Here is a 26,731-nt window from a genome sequence, read left to right as displayed (position 1 = left end):
ATTGTAAAGTAGCTCAGGGTTACTCTTTACATTGACCAGTTCTGTATTATGATTTTGCCCTAAAGAACTGAAAAAACAACTGTTGGTGCTGACACTTCTTCCATTCTTATAATTACTCAGTCGGTGCCACAAGTTTTTAAAGGATTTTTAATTGGCCATTCTCAAGATTCTATCTTTTGTAGTTTAGTTTTCTAAAGATCATCAATGACACAGGTTTAGCATTGCTTTTGACAAGATATTTATCCAAACTTGATAGATGTTAATAGTTCCTACCATTGTTTATTATTTATGCATATATGTTTGTCTCGTCATTTAACATTCATAATATTGTGAGTTTGTCTCATAAGTTCATAAATACGATTTATTATATGAATATATTTGTGCCTTGTAACTGCATTCCAACTGCCTATGTGTTCTGATTGGGTTTATTATTATGCTGCTTCTTAATTCTTAGTACTATCTTTGTGAACTATCATACTCTTCATGAAAGATATGGCAGGTTGTTGAAACCCAATAAATGCTCCACCATTTATGTGCTAAATTATTATGAGTATTAATGAAATGAAAGTTGAGATGATGAGGAAGATATGAGTAATTTCTGCTTAATTTGGTGCCTTTGATTGACCAGAAGCTTAGAAATTTTGAACACGATTTTAACAAATCATCCTCTTGTTTGTTACATATTTTGTCCATTGTAACTTCTGAATCTTCAGTTTCATTGGGATCTTGTCTTCCATGCTCTTATTTATCCAAAATGTCAGTATAGGTGATATGCCATTGCACTGCTGCCCTGCATGCTATTCGTTATTACTATCCTGAGGACCATCCATCTTCCTGTTCTATCTGATCTCCTGTTGTTCCACCACCTCAGCCTGCTATAATCTTTCCATAGTTTGGATTTAAAGTTCAATGTGCTAGTGGTTAACTCAACGTGTTTGTTGTGAGTATTTTTGATATAAGACATTTCCTTCACAAGTTCTGTTGCAGATTTACATAGTTTAACAGAGAAGAGATCATTGATAAAAAGTATGCATGCTTTTCCAGAACTTGTTTATGCTCTGTACTTTCAAGATCTACAACAGTGAAAACTGAAGACTGGATCTATCTACTGAATTTGAATTGGATGCTTTGTTCTATGATTTATTGGATTTCATCACATAAAGATGTGACAGCTGTTTTTTCACATTTAAACTGCGACTGCTCGTCAGTTCCTCTGTAAGTTTGTTCTAACTTTAGTTGGTTCTTTTGCTTCTCATTCTATTTGGTGAACCTGTTTCTCATCAGTGATTTACCATTTGCTTCTTATTATGTCAACTTGTCATTTGTAGCATAGTACCTCTGTTATGACCGGCATGCAATATCAGAGGCGCCGGCCTAGTAGTGGCTAGTAAGCCTGGCTTATGCGGTAAGGGCTAAAGGCCGAAGTATTTATATTTATTTAATATTAGAGATATTATTCTTCTTTTTAGATGAGAGGTATAAATACTTGTAAGACTCTTGAGATTGGATTTTTAAGCAGAAGCAACTTATTGTTGCCGGCTTCCTGAAGGAAGCCGGGAAAACCCTAGCCACCCCTTGTCTTCTTCCTCTCACGCCCAGCACGGCTCCTGTCCGACGTCCTCGACTTCGTGCACCGGCCGTTCACCCCTACAACCTTCGCCCTAAACCCCACAGGACCCGATCTCCTAACAATCTGGTATCAGAGATGTTAGGTTCCCTTCCCACCACCACCCTGCCGCCACCACCTTCGATCACCCAGCCATCGCCAATGGCCACCACCGCCCCATCGCCAATGGCCACCACCTCTGCGCTACTGCTACCTTCCACGGGGGTTTCGCCGCCCTTTTCCCCGGCTGTGGCAGGGTCGGCTGCCCCGACGTTTGTGTCTTCGTCCGCCCCTGTCATGACGATGGAGCAAGTGACGGTGTCCATCCTGGACCTCGGCCAGGCCGTGGTAGGAATCCACTCTTTCCTCGTCGGCCAGTACGCACCCCCGCCGCCGCCGCCACCACCCTAATAGCCGCAACTTCCACCGCCACCGTCATCCGCGTTCGTCGCGGCGCCTACGCTCTACCCGTATGGGGTGCCTTCCGATGGGGCGCCTGCTGGGTCCAGCGCAGCGCTGCCACCATCCACCGGCGTTCCACTCCATCAGCTCTGCTTTTCGCCGTCCCCGTCGCCACTTCCGTCGTGGGCGCTCGGCGGGTCAGAGCGCTACACGACAACGCCGCCCCGACCACATGTGCCGTCCGCGCCATTTACGGGCGCCCCTGCCGGCCATGGTGGCCCCCTTACCCCGGGCATTCTCTACGGGGAGGGGGGGGGGAGTTGACGGTACCCTGCTCCATGGGGGCAGCGTGCTCTCGCCTTCGCCAGCCGCTGCACCACCATTCCACGACCCTTCCGAGGGTGCCCCATCGGCTGCTGCTCAGGGGACTCACCCTCCCATATTTTACAAACTGGAGTTCTCGACTTATGACAGCTCCGTCGATCCCTACGAGCAATTCTTTCGAGGCCAGCGTACCCTGCCATCCGACCGTACCTGGCTTGCGTCCTACCACCTTACCGACGTCGCCTAGACGTGGTACTACGCTCTCGAGTTGGACAAGGGCATGCCTCCGTGGGAGCGTTTCAAGGAGCTATGTCGCCTCCGTTTTGGGCCTCCCGTCTGCGAACTCACTTGTCTGAGTTGGGCCGATTGCCGTTTCTTTCCACAATTCAGGAGTTCTCGGACCGCTTCCAAGCGGTGTTGTGCCATGCGCAGGGCATCTCGACGCACCAAAAGGCCGAACTCTTCGTCGAAGGCCTCCTGGAACACATTCGGGTGGATGTGGAGCTGTGCGACCCCCCGGATCTCCAGACAGCCATGCATCTGGCCCGAGCCTTCGAGCGGCGTGCGGCTGCGGTGCTCCCAGCGCCCCCTCCATGTGGTGCCCGACCCCCGCAGCGCCCGGGGCTACCAGCACCCCCGCGTGTGGCGGCCGTGGCGCCTCTAGCTGCTGGGGCGCCCATTCAGCAGGCCCCAGCGAACGTAGCACCTCCGGCGTGGCCGTTCCGTCGTCTTTCGCCGGCCGAGATGCTTGAACGCCGTCAACAGGGACTATGCTACAACTACGACGAGCCCTACGTGCGTGGCCATGTGTGCCCACTCCTCTTCTTTCTGGAGTCGAACGACTACGTCGACGCCGACGTGCTAGCTGCTGAGGACGATGGGGCAGGTCAGCCAGCCCAGGAGGCGCCTGTTGAGGCTGCTAACGCCCTAGTGGTGTCTCTTCATGCTGTTGCAGGGATACGCATCGAGAACACCATGCTACTGCCCGTCATGATCAAGGAGCGCCTCCTCGCCCTCCTCGACACCGGCTCCACCCACAATTTCCTGCAGAGCGCGACCATGCGTCGTTTGGGGCTCTCTTCGACGAGCAGCGATCAGCTGCGCGTCACCGTCACCAACGGCGACTGCTTGGCGTGCGTTGGCATCGCTCACGATGTGCCCATCATCATCGGAGACGAGTCCTCCATCTCCTGTGTTGGCCTCGATTTGGGCTGCTTCGACTTCATCCTCGGCGTCAAATTCCTTCGGACCTTGAGCCCCATCCTTTGGGACTTTGAGGCCATGCCCCTGTCCTTTTGGCGCCAGGGCCAACAAGTACTCTGGAAGGGCGTGGGGGGTCCTAACACGGCCGCCCCGCAGCAACATGTGGCTGCCATCACCGCCGACCCCCATCAGCCCCCGCTGGACCTTAGTCACCGGGATCGCGGGTCGACGCGGCGATCCTCGTTCCCGGGAACGTCGTCCCAAATCGCGGAACGGGAACGCGCCGGGACGGCTACCGGAACGCCCACGGAACTCGACCCCGCCGCCCGCGGGAACTCGACCGCGCCGCCGTGGGAACTTGACCGCGCCGCCGCGGGAACGGAAGGCCAAGCGCCGCATTGGGAAGAACAAGAAGTCGCGCGGCAGTCTGCTGCTGTGCTACATCGGGGCAAGGTGAGGGAGGCGAAGCGCAAGCGGTCAGCACTCAGCCTGCCAGCAGCCCCCATTAATCAACATCGCCAAGCGGTCAGTCTGTTGCACTTCTCCATCTTCCTCGTGCCTCGTCCCTCTCTCTTCTCTGCTCCAGTTTTCACTTTCCAGTACCCAGTCCCCCCTACACTTCTCCCTCTCATCTGTAATGGCGTTCGGATCGGGGTCTAGGAAGCGCAGGCGGTCCGAGGATGATGAAGACGTACACGCCGAGGCCGATGGTGAAGACATAGACGCCAGTGAGGAAGGGGTCATCGAATTCGACGATGAAGAGGAAGAACAAGTTCAAGCAGCTGGTAAGATAGATCCTCTCATCGCTGAAATTACTATGCTTGGAGGAGAAAAAGGAAAGAACGATGGTGGATCAAAGCATTGGAGATGCAACCATTGCAAGAAGGCATTCAAAAGTAGCTTAACCAGGGTTCGTGTTCATCTTCTTGGTGCTCAACCGGGCAAGAAACCACAAATTCAGCGTTGTCCTGTTCTCCTAAATGATGCAGCCAAGACCCGGGAATTACGGGATAAGGTAGATAGTTTTTTCTGTACATAATAGATAATACCTTTTGTTAGATTCAGATTTTCAGACTTCAGAGATGTATTTTTTTCGTTGGTTTTACCAGGTTAAAGAAGCTGAAAAATCTTCAAAATCAGTGCAGCAGAAAGGGAGGCTGTTGAACAATTCATTAGCACAAGCCTTTGGTGCAGCAGAAAGGGATGCTGTTGATTTGAAAATAATGCAGTTCATTGCAGCTAACGGCATCTCTTTCAACGTCTTAAAAGTCCTCATTATTCTGAGATGGTTACAGCTATAAATAATGCTCCAAAGGGATATAAAGGTCCTGGCAGTGAGAAGGCCAGAACCACTCTCTTAGATGCACTCAAGAGGAATGTAGAAAATGATTTATCAACAGTGAGAGATACTTGGTAAGTTTTAAGTTTTCAATTCTTTTACAAGCTACTGATATATTTTCTAACTATCAATCTCTTATCTTTTTTAATAAAAAATAGGTTAACACAAGGAGTCTCTGTTGTGTCTGATGGATGGACTAATATTAAAGGCCAGCCACTGTTAAATGTGCTTGCCTCAAATAGCGTCGGTTCATGCTTCTTATATGCAGAAGATTTCTCTGGAATTGAAAAAACTGGTGAAGCAATTGCTGAGTTTTTATTGAAAGCCATTGAAGAAATTGGACCCAAAAATGTTGTTCAAGTGGTGACCGACAATGCATCAAACTGTAAAGCCGCAGGCAGAAAGTGAGATCATTTGATTTGTTGTTTGTTTCTTACTTTCCCATATAAGCACATCTTTGTCAGAAAGTAAGAGTTTTGAAACATCTTTTTCAGGTTCATGAGCACATTTTTTGGAGTCCGTGTGTAGTGCACACCTTGAATCTCATATTCAAGGATTTTGCGAGCAAATTCCCATGGATGGAAGATACCTACAAGGCGGGTAAAGCTATTGTCAACTTTTTCCGGAGCCATTGTCATTGTCTAGCCATGTTCAAAAATAATTCTCGTTTGGACCTACTGAAGGTGGCAAAAACTCGATTTGCCAGCCATCACATTTTATTGGAAAGGCTCCGTACGGTGAGAGATGGGCTTACCACTACTGTAGTAACCAGACAATGGAAAGATTGGGTGAAAACCTGCAGTAGTGATCAGCAGCAGCAAGCAAAGGCCATTGTTGATACAATCAATGATGAAAACTTTTGGAATGAGGTTGACAACTGTTACTAACCTTTGGAATAATGAAGTACAAGCCCTCCAGAGATGGAGTCATACATATATATAGAGAGCCCTTTGGCTATATATAGATAGAGCCGGCTATATATAGAGCGGCTATATATAGATAGAGCCTATAGATAGGCCTATTGACTAGATCTGCATCATATACTTAACACCCCCCTTCAAACTCAAGGTGGAATTGGAGGATCTGAAGCATTGAGTTTGATCAAGTGAAGCCGATGTTGCTCTTGAGTTTGTGCTTTAGTGAAGAAATCAGCCAGCTGCAGCTCAGAAGGCACATATCGAAGAGCAATGGTCTTCTGATGACAATGAGACCGAGTAAAGATGGCATCAACACCAATATGTTTAGTTAGTTCATGCTTCACAGGATCATTGGCAATTTGTATAGCTGCAGTACTGTCACAAAGAAGAGGTGTGGCAGCATCACAAGAAACCCCAAAATCAGCCAACAACCATCGAAGCCAGACAATCTCTGCAGTAGTAGTGGCAAGGGCTCGAAGTTCTGCCTCTGCACTAGAGCGAGATACAACAGTCTGCTTCTTGGACTTCCATGCAATAGGTGAGGAACCAAGAAGAATACAATAACCGGTGATGGAACAACGATCTGTTGGATCACTCGCCCAAGTGGAGTCCGAGTAAGCATAGAGCTGAAGCGGACTATTACGAGCATAGAATAAACATCGAGATGCTGTCCCCCTTAAGTACCGTAGTACACGCAGTAAATGTCCAAAATGAACAGAAGTAGGAGCACTCACAAACTGGCTCAAAATATGAACTGCATGAGCGATATCTGGTCTGGTAACAGTGAGATAAACAAGACTACCCACAAGATGTCTATATCTAGAGGGGTCCGGAAGAGGTATACCATCAGTAGGACGAAGCTGCAGGTGAAGATCCATGGGTGTGGCAGTCGTTCGATTGTCAGTGAGACCAGAACGAGCAATAAGATCTTGGATGTACTTGCTCTGAGAAATATAGTATCCACTGGAACATTGCTTAACCTCAATGCCTAAAAAATAGCTGAGAGGACCTAAATCAGACATTTGAAAGTGTTCACCAAGCTTCTGTTTGACAAGAGAAATATATTCCACATCATCACCCGTAAGCAATATATCATCAACATATAAAAGAAGCAAGGTACGACCACGTGATGAGAGATGAATAAACAGAGCAGGGTCATGATCACTAGGTGTGAAACCAGCAGCCTTTAACACTGATACAAAACGTTCAAACCAAGCACGAGGGGCTTGTTTAAGACCATATAAAGCACGACGAAGTCGGCAAACATAACCTGGAGGGGCATTAACACCTGGAGGTGGTTGCATATAAACTTCCTCATTCAAATCACCATGAAGAAAAGCATTCTTAACATCCATTTGAGAAATGACCCAAGAAGATGATGCAGCCACTGCAAGTAAAGTACGAACTGTGGTCATGTGAGCAACAGGGGCAAATGTCTCTTCATAATCAAGACCCGCAGTTTGCTGAAACCCCCGTGCTACAAGACGTGCTTTATATCTTTCAACAGAACCATCTGACTTGGTTTTAATCTTGAAAACCCACTTACTGGTGATTGGTACAGCATGTGAAGGCAATGGCACAAGTTCCCAAGTACCTTGAAGATCAAGAGCAGCAAGCTCCTCAGACATAGCAAGCTGCCACTCTGGAATACTAGAGGCTTCCTGAAAAGTGGATGGTTCCTGAACAACAGCACTCGCACGTTGAAAGCCCAACTTATCAGGAGGATGAATAGTAGCACGATTCCGTAGATTATATGGTGGTGCAACCTGTGTCTCATCAGAAATAGCACAGGACTCATCATTGTTAGTAAAATCATCGTGGCTGGGAGTATCAGGACTGGCCGAGGAAGTAGTTATAGGAATAGGCTGTTTAGGACGACGAGTGTAGGTCTTTGTAATTGGTGGACGACGTGGTGGAGATGCAAGAGGATTGGGTGGCTGATTATCAATAGGTGGTGGAGGTGGTTGATTATTTTGAGGAGGTGGCTGATTGTCAAGGGTCTCAAAAGATGAATGAATATGGTTAAGAGGGCTGGAAGGTGACTCACATTGTGGGGTGGCATCATCACTCACTGAAATAGGAGGAAGATACAGAAAAGAGGTGGACTCAGTGGGAGCATATGATGACTTTGTACAGGTGTTATAAAAGAAAGGACGGTCCTCAACAAAGGTGACATCACGGGAGATACGTATGCGGCGAGAAGAAGGATCATAGCAACGATAACCCTTATGCTCAGGACTATATCCAAGGAAAACACACTCAACAGATTGAGCAGTCAACTTTGTTCATTCACGAGGGGCAAGTAAAACATAGCATAGACATCCAAAGACTCGAAGATGATCATAGCGAGGAGGAGTCCCGAAAAGAACTTCACCAGGACTCTTGCCAGACAATTTGGACGATGGTTGTCTATTAATAAGATACACAGACGTGGAAACAGCCTCTCCCCAAAAGTGTGAAGGAACAAAAGAAGCAATTAAAAGTGTGCGAGCTGTTTCTATCAAATGGCGATGTTTGCGTTCAGCAACCCCATTCTGAGCATGAGCACCAGGACATGAGAGCTGAGCAAGAGTACCCTCAGAGTCTAGAAACTGGCGAAAGGCAGCGGATAAATACTCCCCACCAGAATCAGAACGAAAAACTCGAATTGGGGTAGAAAATTGAGTGTGTACCATGCGAGCAAAGGTTTGGTAAATATTGCATAATTGGGACCGATGTTTCATGAAGTAAATCCAAGTATAACGAGAATGATCATCAATGAAAATAACATAATATTTATGACCACCCTTTGTAGCAAAAGGTGCAGGACCCCATACATCGGAATGAACAAGATCAAAAGGTTTGGAAGCATGGGAATCACTAATAGAATAGGGGAGTTGTATCTGTTTCCCAAGCTTACAACCTTTACAATGATAACTAGACTCGATAGAAGTGGGACCTAAACAACCTTTATTTATTAAACTAGACAAACGAGACCCACATAAATGACCAAGACGATGATGCCACTTGGCAAAGGACGAGGGAGATGGTGATGGTGATGAGGCGGCTGATGACACATGAGCGGAAATGTGAGGGAGACGCAAGGTGTCAAGAACGTAGAGGCTAGGTGAACCGCTACGGCGATGGCCAGTCCCAAGTACAGTCCCGGTTCGACGATCCTGTATAAAGCAAGTTGAGTCATCAAATCCAACAAAACAATTATGGTCAGCAAGTTGACCAACAGAGAGGAGGTTCATAGACAACTTAGGTACAAAGGAGACATCAGGAACAGAGAAATATGAATTTGAAACAGAACCATGATGAGTGATAGGACAACTTGTACCATCTGCTGTCTGAACAGAAACACCATCAACAACTGGTTTGCAGGCCACAAGCTGAGACTGATCCAACGTCACATGAAAAGAAGCCCCGGAATCAAGCACCCAAGACGAAGATGAAGAACCAGCAGTAGCAGCAACTGACAGAGATCCTGAACCACCAGCAGCAGCAACTGACACAGATCCTTTAGGAGTAGATCCTGTACCACGACCCCTAGTGGTTCGAGCAGCGCGACGAGCACGAAATTCAGCCAATTTCTCTGGATGGTGCACAAAACAATTATCTAGAGTATGACCAGTTCTACCACAATGCGGACAAGGCTCCTGCGAGGCACCCTTTGGTGTACTGAACTTCTGAGAAGCAGCCAGCACATTATGAGACACATGTGTGGAAGAAGTCAGAGACCGGAGACGTGTCTCTTCAGCAAGCAATTCTGACAGTGCCTTTGCCATTGTTAGAGCAGAAGAATCATGAAGCAACCGAGTACGGATGGAATCAAATTCCACTCTTACACCCATGACAAAACGATAAGTAAGAAAATTTTCAATAAACTTGTGGGCTGGACAATCCTCAGCTGTACAGTCAGGCACCATAGAGGTCAAGGATCCCATCAGACGCCCAAAAGCTGAGTAGTACTCATCAACAGACATGTCTTGCTGCTCAATACTATGAGTTTGCTGCATAAGAGTGTGCAAGAGAGCACCACTGTCCTGGACATAGCGTGCCTTCAAGGAGGACCAGATAGCCTTGGCTGTTTTACACTTGGATAGACTCATAATCATAGATTGCTTAGTACTGTTGATCATGGCAGCCATCACCTTGCCATCATTCTTTTGCCAAGTTTTGACATCAGCAGCATTACTCCGATCCTGCTGAAGCTTAGGAGGATCATCAGCTAGATGATCAAGGAGCTCATGACCCCTTAAAGCAGTTTCCACACAAAAAGCCCACTCTGGGTAATTCTGACCATCAAGGGTAATGTTGATAACAATAGTGTTGAGCTGCGATGACATGACTGAAGAGTTGTAGCAAACAAACAAGGGGAAGAAAAATTGTTACCACCGTGACTGGAAATAGCCTGAGATGGTCTCTGCAGAAACAGAGGAAGAAAACTCCAAATCTCCACTGGTAGAGAAGATGACCACGTGCAGCGTGCAGGGATGAAGAGCCACGGGCGGAAGAGGACAGGGCATGCAGGAAGACGACTCCTGCGGGCGCTCCAAATCTCCACGGGCAGGGCACGCGCAGGGCACGCGGGAAGACGACACCCGCAGGCGGACGACGACCCCACGCGCAATGCGTCCCCACGAGAGCGGACAGCTCCGCGACGACGAGTCGCGAAGGCGCGAAGGTGGAGACGAGACGCGAAGGCGCGAAGGTGAAGACACGGTGGTGATGTGCCGACCCCCGTGAAAACAGAGGAAACGCGATGGGCGGCAGACGGCGGCACACGCGATGGGCTTGCGACGACCGGAAAAAAATGGATCTTGGGGGTGATTAGGGATCAGATTAGCCCTAATTCGACCCCTAAACCATGCTTTGGTACCATGTTACTAACCTTTGGAATAACGAAGTACAAGCCCTCCAGAGATGGAGTCATACATATATATAGAGAGCCCCCTGGCTATATATAGATAGAGCCGGCTATATATAGAGCGGCTATATATAGATAGAGCCTATAGATAGGCCTATTGACTAGATCTGCATCATATACTTAACAACAACATCCTTGCCATCACAAAGCCTATATACTCAGTATTGAGGTTCAGTGATGGAGAAGGTCCAAAAATGGGAGAAATATATGAGAGAATGGACAACATGGTTGGAGAGATCAAAGACATCATGACCCAGGATGACAACCCTCACAAGTTGGACTATCCAGAGGTCGAAGAAATAATTATGGACTGCTGGGAGAAGATGAATATTCCTCTTCACAGTCTAGCGTTTGCTCTCAATCCAAAATATTATGATCAGAGGTATATTGAAAAGCCAGCTCTTGGGGGTTTTGTAAGAAAGGCACCAAACAAAGATCCAGATGTCATGAAAGGAGTGTTGGAAGCTATTAAAAAAATAGGAGATGATGCAAGTGAGCAGAAGATCTTCCGTGAGCAATTTACTCATTTCATTTCCAAGAAGGGAATGTATGCACTGTCCTCTGTGAAACAAGATGCATACAACATGGATGCAATTGATTGGTGGGAAACTTATGGCTCTGAAACTCCAGATCTAGCAGCAATCGCAATAAAGATTTTGTCTCAACCCATCAGTAGCTCATCAGCAGAAAGGATTTGGAGCACTTATGAATATGTCCACAGTGCAAAGAGGAACAAACTGAATGCTAAGAATGTAGATAAGCTTGTCTATATTCACTCCAATTTGCGCCTTCTGTCAAGAGCCACTGAGAGTTACAAAAAAGGGCCACATTCTAAGTGGGACATAGATCCGAGCGATTCAACCATCTAAGAACTGAAAGGTAGAATAGAACTCAATTTGTGTGTAGCTGAATGCATATTCACTCTCTTGTCTTTAATTTTATCAGTATGTCAGTGAGATTTAAGTTCAGTTGATGAAATGTTAATCATGTGCTTGTGATGTTGTTCTTGTATCAGGACGTCAGCTGGAATCAGGATTCAGGAGAAGTTCATCAGGACTTCAGGAGTTCAAGTCACTAAGGAGTCCATCGGTGATCAGTCTTCAGTCATGGCTCATGGATCATGCTGTTATTTTTTTTTCTAGCTTTGAGTATTAGACAATTAAGTCAGTGAATTCCGTATGTTATGTATGAACTAAGAGTATGTCGTTGTGACCTGTCAGCCAAGATATTTGGTTAATTTTCATTTGAAGTATCGTTTCAAACAGTATCGATCCATACAACATGGGTTCGCGTCCCTCGTTCCTTCTCGTCGTTCCGGGAACGTCGTCCCAAATTAACTTGGATCACGGTCCATGTTAATTTGGAACGTGCTGAAGCTGTATACTCGTCGTTCCGAACAATATTGAAAATTGGCGTACCACGTTCCTCGACCCGGTCGACCCGGGAACGCGGTGACTAAGCGCTGGACCGCCTCCTCCAACAGCATGGCGCTATCTTCGAGGAGCCTCAGGGCCTTCCGCCGGCTGGCCCCTACGACCATCACATCCATCTTCTGCCGGGAACTGCTCCAGTCGTCGTGCGGCCGTATCGCTACCCCCAGCTACAGAAGGACGAACTAGAGCGGCAGTGGACCGCCATGCTCCACCAGGGCATTATTCGGGCCAACAATTCTCCATTCTCCCACTGGTGCTGTTGGTGCGGAAGGCGGACAGCTCATGGCGTTTCTACATCGACTACCGTTAGCTCAACACCAAGATGTCCAAGGATATTTTCCGGATTCCCATGGTGGATGAGCTGCATGGGGCTCGTTTCTTCACCAAGCTCGACTTGCGCTCGGGCTATCATCAGGTGCGCATGCATGCTAATGACGTCACCAAGATTGCCTTTCGCACGCATCATGGACACTACGAGTTCTTGGTGATGCCTTTCGGCCTCTCCAACGCTCCGGCGACCTTTCAGGCCTTGATGAATGACGTGCTCCGCCCCTACTTGCGGAGGTTTGTGTTGGTATTTTTCGATGACATCCTCATCTATAGTTCCACGTGGTTGGAACACTTGCAGCACGTTGGCATCGTTCTTCACGCGCTTCGAGCACACCACCTCCACCTCAAGCGCGCCAAGTGCTCGTTTGGGGCTACCTCTGTGGCCTACTTGGGCCACGTCATCTCCGAGGGTGGCGTGGTGATGGATGCCGACAAGGTGGGTGCGGTCTCGTCTTGGCCGACGCCACGCTCCGTGCGTGATCTTCAGGGCTTCTTAGGCCTCGCGGGTTACTACCAGAAGTTCATCCGCGACTTCGGCCTCATCACTGCCCCTCTGACACGTCTCTTCTGTCGGGACGCGTTTGTGTGGGACGACGACGCGACAACAACATTCGAGGCGCTTAAGCGTGCCTTGACCACGGGGCCAGTGCTTCAGATGCCCGACTTCGACAAGTTCTCATCGTCGACTGCGACGCTTCAAGCGTAGGGTTTGGCGCTGTCCTCCACTGGGGCGTCGGGCCTCTTGCTTACTTCAGTCGGCCATTTGCTGCCCGCCACCTTAAGCTTGCTGTGTAGGAATGTGAGCTGATTGGGTTGGTGCAAGCAGTTCGTACTTATCACTATAGTCTCAAGTTTTTGCTTGACCAGCGGTTGTCCACTGTTCCTCAGCATCAGTGGATCTGCAAACTCTTTGGCTTGGATTTCTCTGTGGAGTACTAGCCGGGACGTCTAAACACCGTCACCGACGCCCTCTCCTGCTGTGACGGAGGGGAGGATGGCCCACTTGAGGGTGTCGCCGTGGGGGCTGCTGCTCACGTCGTCTCGGGCTCATCTTTCACCTTCCTCGACGACATCCATCAAGCCACTGCCACGGCAGCAGACGCCCAACATCTTCTTCAGTGTCTGCAGGCAGGGGAGTTGCTGGCCCCGTGGCGTTTTGAGGATGGGCTACTCCATCGCTCCTGCATCTTCGTGCCAGACCATGGTGATCTTTACCACTAGGCCCTTCTCTTGGCTCATTCTGCGGGCCATGAGGGTGCTTAGAAGATGCTCCATCGCCTCCACGCCGACTTCTACGTGCCTGGCGATCATACCTTGTTCCAGGACTGGGTACGTGCCTACAGCACGTGCCAGCGCAACAAGACGGAGACACTGCAGCCCGCCAGGTTGTTGCAGCCCCTTGACGTTCCGTCTCAAGTGTGGGTGGATATTTCTATGGACTTCATCGAGGGCTTGCCCAAGGTCGGCGGCAAGTCGGTCATCCTCACGGTGGTCGATTGCTTCTCCAAGTATGTGCATTTTATTGCGCTCGGCCACCCTTACACCGCGGCCTCCGTCGCTCGCGCTTTCTTCGACGGCATTGTCCGGTTGCATGGGTTCCCGTCCTCCATTGTGAGCGATAGGGACCCTGTGTTCACCGAGCACGTTTGGCACGACCTGTTCAAGATGGTGAAGGGTCGAGATGGCGGACTAGAGGTGGGGTGAATAGTCCTTTCTAAAACTTATTACGCCGGCTAACCGAAATAAGTGCAGAATTAAAACTATCGGTCTAGCTAAGACTATACCCCTCTATCTAAGTTCTTTAGCACCTTGTAAAAGATCCTAAACAAGCAAACAAGGTGCTACCTTAACAAGAGCTCACCTAACCAATTCTAGAAGCAAGGTCACACAAACCTATGCCACTAGTACTTTGCAAACCCGGAAGCTCCTACACAACTAGTAAGCAAAAGCACAAAGCTCTTAAGCTCACTAGCAAAGCTCAATAAAAAGGCAACCAATGCCAAATTAGAGAGCGTAAAATACTTAGCTACACAAACTAAGCAATGTGACTAACAAGGTTACACAAACCAAATTAGCCACGCAAGGGAATCTACTTCTAGCTACACAAGCAAGAAGATAACTAGCAAGCTACACAAGCTAACTAATTACAAGAGCAACTACACAAGCACAAGTATATGAAGTAAATATAAGCTTGGGTTAGGGACTTGCAAACCAATGGGAAGAACAATGTTGACACGATGATTTTCTCCCGAGGTTCACTTGGTTGCCACCAAGCTACGTCCCCGTTGTGTCGACCAACACTTGGTGGTTCGGCGGCTAAGAGGTGTTACACGAACCTCATCCTCACTAGGACACCGCAAGAACCTACCCACAAGTGAGGTAGCTCAATGACACGCACAATCCAATAGAGTTGCTCTTTGCGATCCCCGCGAGGTGAGGACCGTACCCCTCACAAATCCTCCTCCGGAGCACCACACAATCTTCTTGCGTGCTTCAAACGGAGCCACAATCCACCAAACCGTCTAGGTGATGGCAATCACCAAGAGTAACAAGAAATCCCCAATCACAAAGATTTCCTAGTGCCACCAAATGCAAATCACGAATGCACACACTAGGCTCTCACTCCCTCACTCAAAATAGCACCAAGCATGAGAGGGAGAGGAAGGGGAAAAGGTGGATCTTCAACCACTCATCCACACCCACAAAGGGCTCTCAATCTCTCTAAGAAATTTCAGCTCAAATCCATGGGAGAGAGAGAGAGAGGAGAGGAGGAACCCTAACTTGCTTGCTCTCCTAAAGTGAGAAAAATGGGGAGAGAAGTGAGGAGGAAGAGGGCAGCAACAGCCCCAAATACCTCAGCTCGCGCTCCCAACGGTCAGATTCAGCCTCGCGGGAAATTCCAGTGCGGGTAGGAAATAATTCCAGGCAAACACATTTGACCGTTGGCGTGGGTTAGATCTGAGCTCAACCGGAATTTCCAGGTAGGGCCATGAAAATATCTGGGTAGAGAAAGGAAAATTCCGATCGACCCCTCTCTGTTGCAAGCACATATATTAGAATATCCAGGTAGGGCAGTGAATAATTCCGATCGACCCCTTGCTGTTTGGGCATGCCTACTAGCTCGGTTTTCCAACTCAAAATCCCTTTTTAAGGTGCTAACTTTCCCATGAAGTACCAAAAACAATTGAGCACTTAAGTTAGCATTTTCACAAATAATTGTTAGGGTTTTCTCAAGTATTCTCACCACGTCACTAAGCGCAATGCATATGCAAAAGAGACTCACACTTAGTGGCACTAGATAACCATTGCAATTAAAGATTTCCCCTCTTTATAGTACGGTTATCTATCCTAAATCCGGTCAAGCACTTCTCTACTCAACTTAGACCGGTGAAATGAAATGCCCTATAGGTTATACCTTTGCCTTGCGTATTTCATTCCATCTCCTTCGATGTTGATGCAACACATGCACCAACCAATCACAAATGATATGATCCACTTCATATCATCACATGACCGTATTGGTTCATCGATCTTGACCTCACTTGCTCTTCACCATTGCCTTGGTCCATCGGCGCCAAGTCTTGCTCAAGCTTCACCGTCACACGCGGTCCCTCGCTTCAAAGCCTCTGACTTGCCCTTCACACTTGCAACTAGTCCATCGAGCCAAGCCTCATCTTGATCTTCTCCACCTTGGTCACATGACTCCATGTCATGTCTCATATGAAATGAGTTCCTTTATCATCACATATCCACCTGTGCACTAATCTCCTGTATATCTCACATAAATACTATTAGTCCATCTAAGTTGTCACTCAATTACCAAAACCAAACAAGGATCTTTCAATCTCCCCCTTTTTGGTAATTGATGACAACTCTACAAAGATATGGAAATTAAAGCTTTTTCAAGCTAGCACTTCACACAAGTGTAAATTGCTAACTTGATTTTGGATTTTATGCTACTTATCCAACATTTAAGCTCTATGTCAAGATTTGGATAAGCACCATAAAGCCCGACTAAGTGCTAAGGTGTATAGAATAAACCTTTGTAGCTCGATACTATTTTTTATATCATTTGAAGTAGCCATTGTACACCATCCTTAGCACCATGAGTAGCTAGACAACAAAAACACTAGAAACCCCGTGAGATCAATATTATAAGCGAGGGTCTAGTTTTTACTTAATAAACACAAGTCTAGATACCAACCTATGCATGCTAGTTGTCATATCATCAATCAAGTTCTATAACTAGCATATACCACACAAACATGCATATTGAATTTAAAAACTTATGCAATGCAATCAAGCACATGAATATGCACATATCAAATGCAAACAAACAAGGTTCATGAGCTTGCTCCCCCTACATGTATGCTTCTCTTATCCAAGAATTTTGATCCTTCTTGATCCATCTTAATGTTGCTCCATCTTTGTCCATATCCATGTACAAACCAACTTCCTATATTTCATATCTTTGTACCAATCTCTCCCCCTTTGTCATCAATTTCCATAAAAGGTATGTGATACCAATTAAATCACTTGATACTAATTGAAAAGGTGTGCATCTCATTGTGACAAAGGATTGCATATGGGGTAGATGGTTGAGACTTGAATTTTGCATTTTTGATGGACATCACCATATGTGTTGGAATGACATTACTTGAATTGCTCTTGAGATACCACATGGGATCTTTGACCTTGATACCAATCGGTGGGGCACCTCCCCCTATGTCATAGCATGGGTCATTCACTTGTCAATCTTGTTGGTGAGGGAACTTTCTTTGCTTGGTGATCACTTAAAGTTGAGGATCGCTTGTGGAATCATCTTCTTGTATGATTGATACCATATGTATAAGTGTGATATCACTTGAAAGATCTTGTCCGATACCAAATGGAAGTCTTCTACCAATTAAAGATCTTCTAGTATGGAACCACTTGTTTGCAATATTGAACATTTGCTATCATCATCATGAGTACCAATTGTTGGATGCCACTTGAAGAAACATTTAAGTCTGTATATCCATTTGCATTGTTGTCTTGTTCTTGTACTCTAATCACATGAGCTTCTAATTGTAGACTTGAACTATGTTGATTTGCCTAAGCTGCCAAGTCCGGTTTGGACCAATGACAAGCTTTTTCACACCTCTAATTAAGGGTTATCTTGCCAATGTTGTACTTGTCACTTGTTAACAATCCAAAATAGATCAAGTACTTGGGTTCACTAGCTCATGAACAAACTCATATGCATACCACTAGATCAATTAATCATTCAAGCAATAGTGGTAGGCTTATGAATTTAAAATATTTCATATGTAATGCATGATTCTAATAAGCATGTACTATATGCACTAACCGCATACTAGTATGGGATGAAATGATCATGCACATTACAATGATACCTTTGCTATGTTGGAGAAGAGGATAGTCAAGAAAATTCCAATTTAGCTCCAAATAGCAATGTGAAGTCCAATTGATAAGCTTGGTGAAGACCAGTCATAGATACCAATTGATAGATCAAATCTTCACCCATATGAATTGAAAACCACTTTATGATCAAGTGCACTATCTTGTTGTGGTTGATTTGCTTCTTCTATTGATCATTGCTTGCATGAGAGAACTACTAAGAATATCACTTGAAATAGCATGACTAGCTCTCTTTTGGGTTGTTGCTTGCTTTCTTGATCAATCCTTTTGATTGCTTCAACTAAGCATCTCAAATGTCCTTTAGATCACCACTTCCATGTTAGCCTTCCAAGCACCATACTTGGTTTACCCACTCCTCGGGCGGCAAGCCCCTCACATAGGGAGAAGTGATCTCTCTCCAAAGAACCATTCTTGATACTCACTTGAATTGCTTTGATTGATTGATTCAAGTGATGGACTTAATATGATGAGTAACCACGAATCCTTCTTTAAGTCCTTTTATTTCTACTTGTTTAAGTTCTTTTTTTTCTACTAAAAAATCTCCAATAGTCACTAGAACTTAAACTTCATTTTCATCTTGAGTTTGATCTTGATCTTCAATTTGAGTACTAAAATATGTACACCAAGTACATTCCACAATCAAATAGCCTTGTACTGAATACTTGTCATGCTTCTAGATCAATTCAAAACCAAACTTAGGTGTCTCAAATACTTGTAATCATGTTTCCAACTTGAGGACCTTTCAATCAAAGTGACTCTAGATCAATCCGATAATTGTCACTTTTCTGGCAGATTCTGTACCCTTTAAGGAAATATCCATATCTCACAATGTACAGATCCAAATTCCACGAAATTTGGTGGAGATGTGATTCACTAAGTCATCTAGCAGCTGTAAAAATTTGAGCTTCATGTGACTTCTAGATTGCTACCAGATTTCAATTCTTCCACCATTGCTACATGCTGAAATCTGCTGCACTATAGCTGATAAGATCCACTCTAAAACCAAAGTATCCCTTATACAATTCTCATGAAATTTCTACAGCATCTTCTATGATAAGTGTACAGCATGCATACCAAATTTCAAGCCATTCCAAATAGATTTGTTCACTCAAACTCCGACTTGACCACTGCTAGCTCAGTTTTATTTTTTTTCAAAAATGGACAGATTTGAAGCAATTGAGCTATACTTGTTCAAATTGAACCAAACTTGAAATCAACTTGATTGAATGCATTCACAAGACATATATCAATTCAATCCACTTACTAAAAGTCATCTCATGAACTTATTCAACTAAAATCAATCCAAACTTGATTACTAATCATTTTATCCATTCAATCATCTTATATCAAGCAACATTGCATATATATCCAATTCAATCAACTCATATGCACCAAAATGAATGTGATCAACAAAGATATATCTTGGTTAGATTATGATCATCCAATTTGCAAGCTTCATCTCATGTATTTGCAAACCATCAAATAATCCAATAAATTACCACAACTTGAATGTGACACTTGTATGTTGTAGCACATTTGGACTTCAGTATCTTGTCTTGGCATTGGGATGAGATAAGCACTAAGCTTCAATACTTGACTCAATCATATGATGAATAATATAAGATCAATTGAATCAAGTCTCCAATGCCGATGGTACCTACATGCATTCATCCACTTTTTGATGGTACCCAAACTAGTTTGGGTCCTCTCAAGTTAGGAGCAACATACTTAGGCATAGCCTTGGTATGAGTAGCGGGATGTTTTGCAATAACAACCAAATATGTACCATTATCATCCTTTCTAAGCATAGTAAAATCATCAATTGAAATAGGCTTAGAATTATTACCTAGGGGACATGAATGAGCCATGTGTCCCCTTTCCCGGCATAAGTAGCAACTTATTTTGGATTGAGCCTTTTCTTCCTTGCTCATATGTTGCTTCTCATTGCCTTGCCTCTTGAGAGTTGCTTGAACCTTCTTCTCAAGCTTGGTAGGACACCTCGAGGCAAAGTGTCCATCATCCTTGCTCATCATCTTGGCATCTTGGATTTGCATTGGATGCCTTGCTCTTCCACCCCTTCTTGTTTTCTTCTTCTTCATTATCAAGTCATCACCATCACAGTTGATCTTGATTTGCTCTTGGGGTGTCTTTTCTTGCCTAACTTGTGGCTTTGGTTGAGGCTTCACTTGATGCTTCACCAATTGCTTGGTTGGGCACATTGAGGTGAGATGACCCCAAGTGCGGCACTTGAAGCACTTGACATGCTTTAGCCTCTCTTCTTCCTTCATCTTCTTGAGCTTCTCAATGTTTGGGCAACCATGTGCAAGGTGTCCCGCTTCATGGCACTGATAGCACATGGTGTGAGAAAGCTTCTTTTGAAGTAGCTTCTTCATCCTCTTTTCTTGCTTTCTTTCGCCCTTTGTCATCTTCTTCTTGAAGCCAATGCCACATTTGTCACCATAATTTCTTTGAGTCTTCAATATATGCTCAAAGGTGACTTTTGAGTAGTAGCACCTCTCTAACTTGTTGCTCAAATTCTTCACTTGTTCATTAAGCTCATTGTTCTCCTTCAAAAGGTTAGACTCACAAGACATAGAAGTAGAACAAGCATCTATATGTGAAGAACATGGCATAGATAATAAATCATCACAAGAGGTGGATACATGCTTCTTGCCTACATCACAAGGGTTAGTAACAATATGTGATTGATCATTTGACCCAAGTGATGAGTTCTCACTAGTTTTAATTTCTTTATTGGAAAGCTTCTTAGTGAGAAAAGCATGATCTTTTACCAAGTTGTCATGAGCAACACAAAGTTCCTCATGAGCCAATTTTAGATCCTCATGTGAACAAGTAGTAACATAAAGTAGATGTTTTTGTTGTTCACATGTGGTCTTTAGAAATGAGTTTTCATTTTTCAATTTACTTGTTTTTGCCATCTCATTTCTTAAAGCTTTTGAGAGTCTACAAATGAGCTCAAAATTTGGACCATCACAATCAACAATCACATCACCAATAGATACCTTAGTGTCACCATGTGACATGAAGCAACGCGGTGATGTAGTAGATGAGCTTGTGGAAGCATTACTCTCATAGCCATCAGCTTCACCATCAAGTGTGCATGGAGTAGCATCATCGGTTGCATCACTTGTGGCATCATCATCGTCCTCATGTATCTCCACCTTTGGTTCCTCCTTTTTGAACTTGTCATCATCCCATGTGGAGGAATCACCGAAGGTGTGTTTGATAGACTCCCACATTTCATAAGCGGTTCCTTTGGAGTTTATCCTATCAAACATCTCAAAGCTCAAAGATTCTATTAGATAATCATAAGCTTCATAATCAAGTTCAAAGAGAACCTTTTGAGCTTTGGTGAGATTCTTATGGTCTAAGTTGTGTGTGAGACCATTAGTGACAATCCACCAAAATTTAGGTCCCTTTGCATGAAAATGATCAAGCATGTGATTTTTCCAAAGTGCAAAGTTTGTACCATCAAAAATGTGTGTCTCACAATCATCTAGCCCATAAGCCGCCATCCTCTCGGGTCGGTGAAGACCACAAATGAGAGACCTAGCTCTGATACCACTTGAAGGGTCGAGATGGCGGACTAGAGGGGGGGGTGAATAGTCCTTTCTAAAACTTATTACGCCGGCTAACCGAAATAAGTGCGGAATTAAAACTATCGGTCTAGCTAAGACTATACCCCTCTATCTAAGTTCTCTAGCACCTTATAAAAGATCCTAAACAAGCAAACAAGGTGCTACCTTAACAAGAGCTCACCTAACCAATTCTAGAAGCAAGGTCACACAAACCTATGCCACTAGTACTTTGCAAACCCGGGAGCTCCTACACAACTAGTAAGCAAAAGCACAAAGCTCTTAAGCTCACTAGCAAAGCTCAATAAAAAGGCAACCAATGCCAAATTAGAGAGCGCAAAATACTTAGCTACACAAACTAAGCAATGTGACTAACATGGTTACACAGACCAAATTAGCCACGCAAGGGAATCTACTTCTAGCTACACAAGCAAGAAGATAACTAGCAAGCTACATAAGCTAACTAATTACAAGAGCAACTACACAAGCACAAGTATATGAAGTAAATATAAGCTTGGGTTAGGGACTTGCAAACCAACGGGAAGAACAATGTTGACACGATGATTTTCTCCCGAGGTTCACTTGGTTGCCACCAAGCTACGTCCCCGTTGTGTCGACCAACACTTGGTGGTTCGGCGGCTAAGAGGTGTTACACGAACCTCATCCTCACTAGGACACCGCAAGAACCTACCCACAAGTGAGGTAGCTCAATGACACGCACAATCCAATAGAGTTGCTTTTCGCGATCCCCGCGGGGTGAGCACCGTACCCCTCACAAATCCTCCTCCGGAGCACCACACAATCTTCTTGCGTGCTTCAAACGGAGTCACAATCCACCAAACCGTCTAGGTGATGGCAATCACCAAGAGTAACAAGAAATCCCCAATCACAAAGATTTCCTAGTGCCACCAAATGCAAATCACGAATGCACACACTAGGCTCTCACTCCCTCACTCAAAATAGCACCAAGCATGAGAGGGAGAGGAAGGGGAAAAGGTGGATCTTCAACCACTCATCCACACCCACAAAGGGCTCTCAATCTCTCTAAGAAATTTCAGCTCAAATCAATGGGAGAGAGAGAGAGGAGAGGAGGAACCCTAACTTGCTTGCTCTCCTAAAGTGAGAAAATGGGGAGAGAAGTGAGGAGCAAGAGGGCAGCAACAGCCCCAAATACCTCAGCTCGCGCTCCCAACGGTCAGATTCAGCCTCGCGGAAAATTCCAGTGCGGGTAGGAAATAATTCCAGGCAAACACACATTTGACCGTTGGTGTGGGTTAGATCTGAGCTCAACCGGAATTTCCAGGTAGGGCCATGAAAATATCCGGGTAGAGCAAGGAAAATTCCGATCGACCCCTCTCTGTTGCAAGCACATATATTAGAATATCCAGGTAGGGCAGTGAATAATTCCGATCGACCCCTTGCTGTTTGGGCATGCCTACTAGCTCGGTTTTCCAACTCAAAACCCCTTTTTAAGGTGCTAACTTTCCCATGAAGTACCAAAAACAATTGAGCACTTAAGTTAGCATTTTCACAAATAATTGTTAGGGTTTTCTCAAGTATTCTCACCACGTCACTAAGCGCAATGCATATGCAAAAGAGACTCACACTTAGTGGCACTAGATAACCATTGCAATTAAAGATTTCCCCTCTTTATAGTACGGTTATCTATCCTAAATCCGGTCAAGCACTTCTCTACTCAACTTAGACCGGTGAAATGAAATGCCCTATAGGTTATACCTTTGCCTTGCGTATTTCATTCCATCTCCTTCGATGTTGATGCAACACATGCACCAACCAATCACAAATGATATGATCCACTTCATATCATCACATGACCGTATTGGTTCATCGATCTTGACCTCACTTGCTCTTCACCATTGCCTTGGTCCATCGGCGCCAAGTCTTGCTCAAGCTTCACCGTCACACGCGGTCCCTCGCTTCAAAGCCTCTGACTTGCCCTTCACACTTGCAACTAGTCCATCGAGCCAAGCCTCATCTTGATCTTCTCCACCTTGGTCACATGACTCCATGTCATGTCTCATATGAAATGAGTTCCTTTATCATCACATATCCACCTGTGCACTAATCTCCTGTATATCTCACATAAATACTATTAGTCCATCTAAGTTGTCACTCAATTACCAAAACCAAACAAGGATCTTTCAATCTCCCCCTTTTTGGTAATTGATGACAACTCTACAAAGATATGGAAATTAAAGCTTTTTCAAGCTAGCACTTCACACAAGTGTAAATTGCTAACTTGATTTTGGATTTTATGCTACTTATCCAACATTTAAGCTCTATGTCAAGATTTGGATAAGCACCATAAAGCCCGACTAAGTGCTAAGGTGTATAGAATAAACCTTTGTAGCTCGATACTATTTTTTATATCATTTGAAGTAGCCATTGTACACCATCCTTAGCACCATGAGTAGCTAGACAACAAAAACACTAGAAACCCCGTGAGATCAATATTATAAGCGAGGGTCTAGTTTTTACTTAATAAACACAAGTCTAGATACCAACCTATGCATGCTAGTTGTCATATCATCAATCAAGTTCTATAACTAGCATATACCACACAAACATGCATATTGAATTTAAAAACTTATGCAATGCAATCAAGCACATGAATATGCACATATCAAATGCAAACAAACAAGGTTCATGAGCTTGCTCCCCCTACATGTATGCTTCTCTTATCCAAGAATTTTGATCCTTCTTGATCCATCTTAATGTTGCTCCATCTTTGTCCATATCCATGTACAAACCAACTTCCTATATTTCATATCTTTGTACCAATCTCTCCCCCTTTGTCATCAATTTCCATAAAAGGTATGTGATACCAATTAAATCACTTGATACTAATTGAAAAGGTGTGCATCTCATTGTGACAAAGGATTGCATATGGGGTAGATGGTTGAGACTTGAATTTTGCATTTTTGATGGACATCACCATATGTGTTGGAATGACATTACTTGAATTGCTCTTGAGATACCACATGGGATCTTTGACCTTGATACCAATCGGTGGGGCACCTCCCCCTATGTCATAGCATGGGTCATTCACTTGTCAATCTTGTTGGTGAGGGAACTTTCTTTGCTTGGTGATCACTTAAAGTTGAGGATCGCTTGTGGAATCATCTTCTTGTATGATTGATACCATATGTATAAGTGTGATATCACTTGAAAGATCTTGTCCGATACCAAATGGAAGTCTTCTACCAATTAAAGATCTTCTAGTATGGAACCACTTGTTTGCAATATTGAACATTTGCTATCATCATCATGAGTACCAATTGTTGGATGCCACTTGAAGAAACATTTAAGTCTGTATATCCATTTGCATTGTTGTCTTGTTCTTGTACTCTAATCACATGAGCTTCTAATTGTAGACTTGAACTATGTTGATTTGCCTAAGCTGCCAAGTCCGGTTTGGACCAATGACAAGCTTTTTCACACCTCTAATTAAGGGTTATCTTGCCAATGTTGTACTTGTCACTTGTTAACAATCCAAAATAGATCAAGTACTTGGGTTCACTAGCTCATGAACAAACTCATATGCATACCACTAGATCAATTAATCATTCAAGCAATAGTGGTAGGCTTATGAATTTAAAATATTTCATATGTAATGCATGATTCTAATAAGCATGTACTATATGCACTAACCGCATACTAGTATGGGATGAAATGATCATGCACATTACAATGATACCTTTGCTATGTTGGAGAAGAGGATAGTCAAGAAAATTCCAATTTAGCTCCAAATAGCAATGTGAAGTCCAATTGATAAGCTTGGTGAAGACCAATCATAGATACCAATTGATAGATCAAATCTTCACCTATATGAATTGAAAACCACTTTATGATCAAGTGCACTATCTTGTTGTGGTTGACTTGCTTCTTCTTTTGATCATTGCTTGCATGAGAGAACTACTAAGAATATCCGTACCCGTGATCAGATCTTGGCTGAAGTACGTCAATGGCTACTTCAGGCTCAGCAGCTGTCCAAGTGTTATTACGACGCCTCACACTGGGACGTGGAGTTTGCGGTTGGTGACTGGGTCTGGTTCCGCCTGCTCAACAGGACGACCAAGTCCCTTGAACCGCACACTAAAGGGAAGCTCGGTCCCCGCTATGCAGGACCGTTCCGTGTTCTGGAACGCATCAGCCAAGTTGTCTATCTGCTCAAGCTTCCAGAGGGTGCCCGTATCCACGACGTTTTCCATGGACTGCTGAAGCGTCATCGTGGTGACCCTCCACTGGCTCGGGTGTTCTGCCGTCGGTACTAGATGGCCGTCGACTACCTAAACCTGAACAGGCGCTGCAGGCGAAACAGCGGTGCGGCGCATCGCACGTCCTCGTCAAGTGGCGTGGCTTGCCAGAGGCTGATGTGACTTGGGAACTCCTCGACGTTCTGCGCGACTCCTACCCCGACTTTCAGCTCGAGGACGAGCTGTTTGCGCAGGCGGGGAGGGATGCTATGACCGGCGTGCAATATCAGAGGTGCCGGCCTATTAGTGGCTAGTAAGCCTGGCTTATGCGGCAAGGGCTAAAGGCCCAAGTATTTATATTTATTTAATATTAGAGATATTATTCTTATTTTTAGATGAGAGGTATAAATACTTGTAAGACTCTTGAGATTGGATTTTTAAGCAGAAGCAACTTATTGTTGCCGGCTTTCTGAAGGAAGCCGGGAAAACCCTAGCCACCCTTGTCTTCTTCCTCTCACGCCCAGCACGCTCCTGCCCGACATCCTCGACTTCGTGCACCGGCCGTTCACCCCTACAACCTTCACCCTAAACCCCACAGGACCCGATCTCCTAACAACCTCCTATTTCGTTTAGCTGTAACCCTGTTTTGCTCATCTTTGACAGATTGGATGCAGCTCTTGGCCTCTGGCATATGTTTTGTTTTCTTGAACATGTAGGGGAGCTAGATATTGAAGGAGAAAGGGTTATAACTATAGATGCACACCCACCCACTCACCCACACTTGTTCTTTATCACCCTTTGTGGCAGAGCCCAGAGATCTAAGACTATAAGAGTGAGTGAGGGTGGCCGGCCGGCGCTTCCCGACAAAGTATAAGAGTGAGTGGTGGTGGCCGGCTGGCGCTTCCACGTCGATCTTCGTCGGGAGCGTAACTGGAGAACCCCACAATAGTGTCCTAAACGCAGGGGGACAACTCTGTTGCCCTGCTTACCCCCTAACTGCCTAGTCCCTGGACCCTAATATAATTTGGATA

General features: G+C 45.1%; 2 protein-coding genes across 4 annotated transcripts; both read left to right on the top strand.

Moving 5' to 3' along the window:
- Positions 17–12,117, top strand: LOC8066654. 3 transcript variants are annotated; one of them, XM_021448301.1, is made up of 5 exons: positions 17–4,550; positions 4,645–4,948; positions 5,033–5,278; positions 5,369–5,474; positions 11,719–12,117. In XM_021448301.1, exon 1 carries the CDS (start codon positions 2,642–2,644, stop codon positions 4,193–4,195), a length of 1,554 nt encoding a protein of 517 aa, XP_021303976.1. In that variant the 5' UTR covers positions 17–2,641; the 3' UTR covers positions 4,196–4,550; positions 4,645–4,948; positions 5,033–5,278; positions 5,369–5,474; positions 11,719–12,117. The 3 variants fall into 3 exon arrangements, with proteins under 3 accessions (XP_021303976.1, XP_021303975.1, XP_021303974.1); XM_021448300.1 differs by having other exon boundaries at positions 5,369–5,743; positions 11,719–12,115; XM_021448299.1 differs by lacking the exon at positions 11,719–12,117 and having other exon boundaries at positions 5,369–10,204.
- Positions 13,733–26,014, top strand: LOC110430409. Its single transcript, XM_021448076.1, has 3 exons — positions 13,733–14,134; positions 25,482–25,695; positions 25,779–26,014. The coding sequence occupies exons 1-3, from the start codon at positions 13,733–13,735 to the stop codon at positions 26,012–26,014; spliced, it is 852 nt and encodes a 283-aa protein (XP_021303751.1).

The sequence above is a fragment of the Sorghum bicolor genome, chromosome 9 (assembly GCF_000003195.3).
Source record: "Sorghum bicolor cultivar BTx623 chromosome 9, Sorghum_bicolor_NCBIv3, whole genome shotgun sequence".
In the NCBI taxonomy this organism is placed as follows: domain Eukaryota; kingdom Viridiplantae; phylum Streptophyta; class Magnoliopsida; order Poales; family Poaceae; genus Sorghum; species Sorghum bicolor.
This window is presented reverse-complemented; position numbering and strand designations above follow the sequence as displayed.